Source organism: Anneissia japonica, unplaced genomic scaffold, assembly GCF_011630105.1.
Source record: "Anneissia japonica isolate Jap-2015-1 unplaced genomic scaffold, ASM1163010v1 scaffold6997_len847652_cov182, whole genome shotgun sequence".
Lineage (NCBI taxonomy): Eukaryota > Metazoa > Echinodermata > Crinoidea > Comatulida > Comatulidae > Anneissia > Anneissia japonica.
In genome coordinates, this window is record NW_022730884.1 from 58,250 (window position 1) to 65,042 (window position 6,793).

Below are 6,793 nucleotides of genomic sequence, written 5' to 3' on the forward strand. Positions count from 1 at the left end.
TGGTTGACTCTAGCCAAAGTGGATATAGTCAAGCACAGTGCTAAACTGCTTTCTACCACAATTATTATTATTTTTTGGGGAAGAGGGGAGGGGGATTTTGTTAGTCATTCTTTAACATGTGCTAAACTGTTTTATATGACAATTTTTTTTCTTGTTTTTTTTTTTGTTGTGATTCTGTTACTCAAACTGTAACCAGGGGTGGCGCCAGCGGGAGAGATCCCCACCCCCTGTCGGGGAGATCCCCACCACAATCGGGGAGAAAAATCACAATTCTTCGGGGAGAAAAAATAAAATTTTACATATTAGTAAACTCTGAAATCGATTAAATAAGCCTTTTGAAACCCCTAAATTGTCAAAATTTTAGGGGGCTTCTCCCCCAGGACCACTTTCTGAACCTTTTAATCGAAGCTCGACCACGCCCACTTTGCTTTTGCCGGGGAAATCTGACCCCTCGTCGGGGCACCTCCCCCTCCCGTCGGGGACCTCGGTCCCCCCCCCCCTGTCGGGCAAATCCTGGCGCCACCTCTGACTGTAACATACTTACTCAAGCCAAAATGGATATAGTCAACACTAAACGTTTATACCAATATTGTTTTAATTGTTTATTTACTTCCTTACGTACTTACTCACTTATTTACTTACTTACTTATTTTTTTTTTAATTCATTTATTTATGTATTTATTTATTTATTTATTTGTGTTTTTGTTACTTTAAACTGATTCTTTTGATTGAGCTTCCCTAGCTTCTGGAAAAATTCTATGACGTAGCGCCACCACATGGTCTGTTAAGATGTGTATAAGAGTATAATAGACTCATCGGTTCCAGGCATTTTTTACATTTGATTTGTGTAATAATAAAAAATAATAATTTCTAAATAAAAAACGAAAGTAAACATTTTTTTTTACATCAATTTACATTTTTGAATATTTTAATCTGTGTTTTGATGCAAACATAATCAATAACATATCTGCGATTGGTAAAACATGTATTTAATATAGTAGGGTCAACCATGAGTGACCGACCTGTTTGGTATAACTTAAATACCTCACAACCGATAATAAATAGCAGAAGATAGCAGCTTCCCAATAGAGTGGAACATCCGTTCAAAAGGCATTGTGGGTACACGGAGAGCAATTTTACTACAACCGCGCGGCGGCGCTATATAAAAATAATAAAGGCGCTGCTCTTGTTCGCTTGTTTCCTTTAGTTTCTCCACTTAGTAAAAATGTTCAAATTTTACTGCAACCGCAGGAGGGCGAATGTTCCATCGATTTTAATGCAAATACGCGGAGCAGCTCATTCTTCTGCTATTTAAGTTCTTTGATTATAATATAATTGTTGTTACTGGTTTCTGATCTTTCAATCTGGTCTCTTTCTCTGAAGAACTTCAAGAGGTTTGTACAATCATGGCTTTTTAATTTGTTCTGTTAAATAATTCTGTTCCTAGTTTTTTAAACTTTAGATCAAATCTTCTTAAAATTAAATGAACTGACGAAAAGAATAGCCTACTACTAGGGCCTAGGCCTAGGCCTAGGCCCAAGGGAGGCGTAGGCCTACTGTAGTAGGCCCAGCCTCGGACTAAATAAACTGGGTAGGGAAGGGGGCCTGGTCTAAGCTACCCTGCCCTAGGCATGCCAGCCGGGGCTCCGATTTCCTTCTGTGCTGGTCGGATGAGTGCCTCTGGCTAACTAAGGGCAGGCGTAGCCTAAGTCCTATCCTATATAAGTAAGGCATGGCTTAGATTAGATAGCCTTCTATGTGTATGAAGTGCACCGTGCTTTAATTGTGTCATCCCAGACATTGTGGTTTAATTTATTGTTAAGCCGCTTTGGCCTGTCGTCAGTCCAAAGCTCAGATAAGAATTTCAGCACCCAACTAGGCACTTACACAGCCGCGGATATCCACAGCCACAGGCAGTAGGCCTAGGGCATGCTTCCTCCTGGTGGCCGCACAGGAGTTGCTAACTATTCACCATATTTTATTGTTGGGTCTACTTATTTTAAAACAGTGGACAACAGATACTAGGGTAAGTTAGACTTAAGCTGGGCAATCACTGGACCGATGGTCATCGGCCGACGCGATTCTGTGGAGAACGCGAAGATCATTTATACTGTCACGCAACAGATCATTTTTATTGACGATTCATTTATACTGTCACCGACAATCAGCAGACAGCATCACATCGTCTAACGTTTACAGGGAGAGGAGTTGGATTTGTCAGCCTGCATTGTACGATGTGAAGTGAGTGCCGGGCTTTAGACTGGTTTTCAATCAACGTTTTGTTCTTTTTCCGTTTTTAAATGTTTGAGCTTGTTAGTAATTTAGTTTTATCGTTTAATTCTTCTTCAACATTTATTTAACCAATAATAACAACATAATTAATCATATACATAATAAACTTGCCAATGTAAATAGTAATTCATATGAATGAGAAATATGAACATTAAAGTCTAACAATTTTTTTAGAACAAAATAATAGTGAAAATTAAATTATTATTAATCAATGATGGTACATAGTAGAGCGAAATGCTAGTCCTCTGGAAGTCTGCCATTGGTAGTTGCCAGATTCTCAGAAGTTTTCATTAAAAAATTTTCACAAAATGGTGTATGATAATAAGCGTGTAAGGGCGGGACGTATTATTCTTTTTTTCATACAGTTAAGGCATAAAATATAGAGGGCGCTATTTTAGGTCATTTAGGTAAACTGATACTTGAATATGAATGTTTGCCTTTCCCCTAGCGAGTTTCGAAAGCAACACTGAAAATTAATGAATTATTAGTATTGTAATTATAATATCCCTATGCCTAGACACTGTTTACGCACAGCATGGTCTTTAAAAGTATAAAAAGCAGCGTTGAATCTGCTTGGTTATTTGAGCACGGTAACGTATAGCAATACATAACACTGCTACTACTGATATATTATTTTGTATTTTTTTAGACAGCAAGAATAGATAATCAAGAACCAAGAATATCCAATGCCTTGACTTCAACTACCTGGTTCTTAACTAAAAATGTCTTCAACTAGCACAAGGGTATTTAAAGTTGGTATTGGGAGATTTGTACAGCAGGACTTCAACCAAAAAGGTACAGATATTCTTGTTTGAACACTAAAAAGAAAAAAAAAGGACTTTTTAAAACCTTGTTCAGTGAACTTATTCTTTTAATAGACTGATTTCGGTGATGGGTGTCTTGTGATACTACCTGTAACTTGGATGTTGCATGTAAACATGGACTGGCACAACAGTGTTTTACGTGGAGAAAGCTATTGCGGCCGTCCTTTGTTATTGCTGTAAAGATCATCATAATTCCCAGCAAACTACCAAATTGATTGGAAATTGAACGTAAGATATTAAAAAAGTCTTGCTCATATTATTCTGTAATATTTGTCTTTCAGTGTTTTTCTGTCAATTTTAATTGCAGGTTATGTTCGTGCAATGAGACTTGCTCTGTTACATCAGTATACCCGTTTAGCAGGCTTAAGGGTATCGATGAAAGAACACCATGGACCCTTCTTCAAGAATTATACTTTCTTTATTCGTCATCAATGGGCAATGCTAAATGAGGACATTACCAGTGACATGATACCACAGCCTATACATGGACTGTATTCTGTGACATATCTAGGTAGCTCCTCATTTTTATGCAAATCTCAAATAATCTTAGAAAAACAGCAGAAATGTATCAGCACATGTATCGCACAAGCTGTCTGTGTTAGTCTTCAAAATAGGAAACCTGTTCCATTTCCAGTTGCAATCAAAGAAATATATTCATATGCTGCTCTGGGGGCTAGACCCCAGATTGCTCCTTTACTAGCAACCCCAGAGCCTACACAACAGCAGATCGGCATCCAGAAGGCTTTTATTGGTGAGACTGATGTTGATGAGAATGGACACGCAAACAATACTGCATATTTACAGTTTTGTAGCGATGTTGCCAGAAAAGCTGCAACTGATAAAAAGTTTACATATGTTACTCCTGATATACTAGATTCTAGATTAAAGGAGTATACTATTCATTATATTGGTGAAACAGTGCAAGGAGATGAAGTCACTTTCACTTCGTGGCAGGATTTACAAAATGAATATTTGCTTCATTTCGAGGCAAAGAAAGATGATAGTGTTATTATTAGATGTCAGTTTGATTTTAATCCAAAATTGCATTCTTCTCTATGAATTTGCAGTAATGAATGCTACAGTAAAATGAGAGTCAATTAGACAATGATATAAAGGTATCATACTGAGGAACAACAATTACAAAATAAAGCACTCAACATTGTATTAAAATTCAGTTTAAAAGATGCTGACACATTAATTCTTAATTCTGTTTCAGCATGGTTTGGAAAAACCAATGTTGATATCAAAAGCTCAGTAAAAAGTCAGATTAAATTTGCCAACCAATGAAAACAATGTTATTTGCAGAAGTTGTTAAGACTAACAAAAACAAAATTAATAAAATTTATTGTAAAATGGCTAATTCCAGATGAAAGTGTCAAATTCATACATTTTAAAAGTACTGTACAATTTCTATTTTCAAAATATAGTTTTATTGCTGCGAAGCAGCCAATTCATATTCTTGACAGCAATTTGACCTCTGAAAGGTCATTGTTTGTCAAAAAACAAGGGCCTAAGACGGCTGAAAAGCGGAGATTCCTTCTTTCGTTCTGCCGGGTAAAATCAATTACTTTAGGCGACCTTTGTATACTAACCAACACGTCCAACGTCCGCATGTCGCGCTAGCCTTATCCTACTCTAGGCCTAGACTAGCTAGGATGGTATGGGCCTAGCCTTGAAGGGACGAAGGTCCCAATGAAAAACAACGTCGTTCCTTGATAGCTAACATTGTCTATTTAACATCACAATAATTCATTATTAGACCTATAGTTGTTTTTTGAATTGTACTCCACAAATCTCAGCTGATACCTCGCACAACTCGAGTAACGTCTCGTATCTATTGTCGTGACGTCATGGCTGGCTGGCTCACACTTGCGATGTATCGCCTTTGTGATCAAATAACACGCTGGCTTGCACTTTGGCAACACTCTTTGGCAGTCAACTCGCCCCTAGAAAACCCGCCCTTGGAAACTTGCCCCATAAAAAATGTACACTTCCTAGACCATGCAGTCTTCAAAATAAAAATTGTAACCTTTGGTAATCAACTACATTTTCCACATACATAGAAATTTTTGAAAGTTTATTAAAAAAAACCTAAACCATAATTCACCACTAATAGACACTTTTTGACAAAAATGAATAATTACGACTTTGTTACCCAATGAGAAGTGTTCTAATATAGACAATGGGTCGTGTCTCATATTATTTGTTATATTTTTATTATTCATTATTTTCACTTGACTCGCATAAATAATTTTGTTCGAAGAACATTTATATGCAGTTGTACTTCGCAGCACTTCACTTGCAATTTGCAATTTCTAGTTATACAGTATAACGTAGACAAATTAGACATTGAGGAGTAGTTTTGTGTGATATTTAGCCCACTCTCTGAGAGAGAGGGCTATATGATGATTCTGAGCGAATTTTGAAGTCATTTGTTTTTCTATCTCTTCCTTCGTTTGTGACGCGATTAGGCCGATCTTGCAGTAATATGGAAGATAAGGCCTGGGGAATTTAAAGTATGAAGAGTTTTTGCGAAAATATTGTCGGGAAATATGTGAAAAAGTATGTTTTTATATCATATTTCCTTAACACTACGGTGGGTTTCCTATGAAAGCGTGTTCGTCATTGATCAGATTGCAAATCGCCTGTATATTCCACATTGTGTTTATCAACCAATCACGGCCTGGAGTGGTAAGCTTTGTGGCAATAAATGCGTCTGCACGAGTCTAGTTGGTAGCGAAGAATGAGCCGTTTTGTGGTGCTTGCAAGGGTGGGTGGTCTCTCGGGTGCAGGTCAACTCGGCCACAAGTCAACTCGGCTACAGCCAACTCGGCCACAAGCCAACTCCCCTGCGTTTGTGTAGGCCGAGGCCCTAATCTAGATCAGATACAGGAAATAAATGTAGGCTACAAGTTGCTTTTATGTGTATTAAACCACAGATTCAAATCAGTCAGTAACGATGAGTGTATGTACAGCACATTTTGTGTTGCCGCACTATGGTGTGGTTGATGAAGAGGACGTTGCCGTTAGATACATGATAGCAAGGTCCCACATGGAATTTTTGTTCTATTGAGACGGTAGCTTTTCAGCATTGCTCTAGGATGATTTTCATTTACATATGATTTTTTTAGCTTTTCGTACTCTACACTTGGCCAACCACATAGGCCTAGGTACGTAATATATTAGATCAGATGTTAATTACATAAAATGTAGGCCGCCAGTCGGTCATATTTAATGGGGGCGGAATGGATTTCTTTTTTTCGCGATTTACCATGGGATGGCTACTGTCATCGTTACCTAGACTTGTATACGCCGTTGTCCATATGGTAATGGTGAAGATCGTTCGTGTACCTATTGATTGATGAAGCATGCCTTGATTAAAAGTGCCTTTCATTTTCAATGGATTACATTCCATTCCAACCATGGTATAACCAGTCGATGGATAGCCCAGTAATGAGATATTTTGTTTAGATTTCACAGTGTGTTCCATGTACCACCTCCATTTATTTAAAATTAAGTTATTAAAACATTGCCTATAATTAGTAATGTACTGTATATTATTTAATTTAGTAATGTATATATTTAAATACATATTGGGCAAGTATTCATAGGCCTACTACTTAATACTGTACAGGTGTCATAGACATATACCTGTATATATATATATATATATATAT

At 37.3% G+C, this 6,793-nt stretch overlaps 1 protein-coding gene across 2 annotated transcripts; it reads left to right on the top strand.

Annotated features, from left to right (window-relative positions):
- Positions 1-1,277: 1,277 nt before the first annotated feature.
- Positions 1,278-4,483, top strand: LOC117115160. 2 transcript variants are annotated; one of them, XM_033258856.1, is made up of 3 exons: positions 1,278-1,394; positions 2,942-3,087; positions 3,424-4,483. In XM_033258856.1, exons 2-3 carry the CDS (start codon positions 3,015-3,017, stop codon positions 4,173-4,175), a joined length of 825 nt encoding a protein of 274 aa, XP_033114747.1. In that variant the 5' UTR covers positions 1,278-1,394; positions 2,942-3,014; the 3' UTR covers positions 4,176-4,483. The 2 variants fall into 2 exon arrangements, with proteins under 2 accessions (XP_033114747.1, XP_033114748.1); XM_033258857.1 differs by lacking the exon at positions 1,278-1,394 and adding an exon at positions 1,902-2,241.
- The last annotated feature ends 2,310 nt before the right edge of the window (positions 4,484-6,793 follow it).

Excerpts from the sequence above, each read along its gene's own strand:
- LOC117115160 (XM_033258856.1), top strand. The coding sequence starts at position 3,015 with ATGTCTTCAACTAGCACAAGGGTATTTAAAGTTGGTATTGGGAGATTT. Across the intron at positions 3,088-3,423 it reads GCAGGACTTCAACCAAAAAG|GTTATGTTCGTGCAATGAGA; the intron begins GTACAGATATTC and ends TTTTAATTGCAG.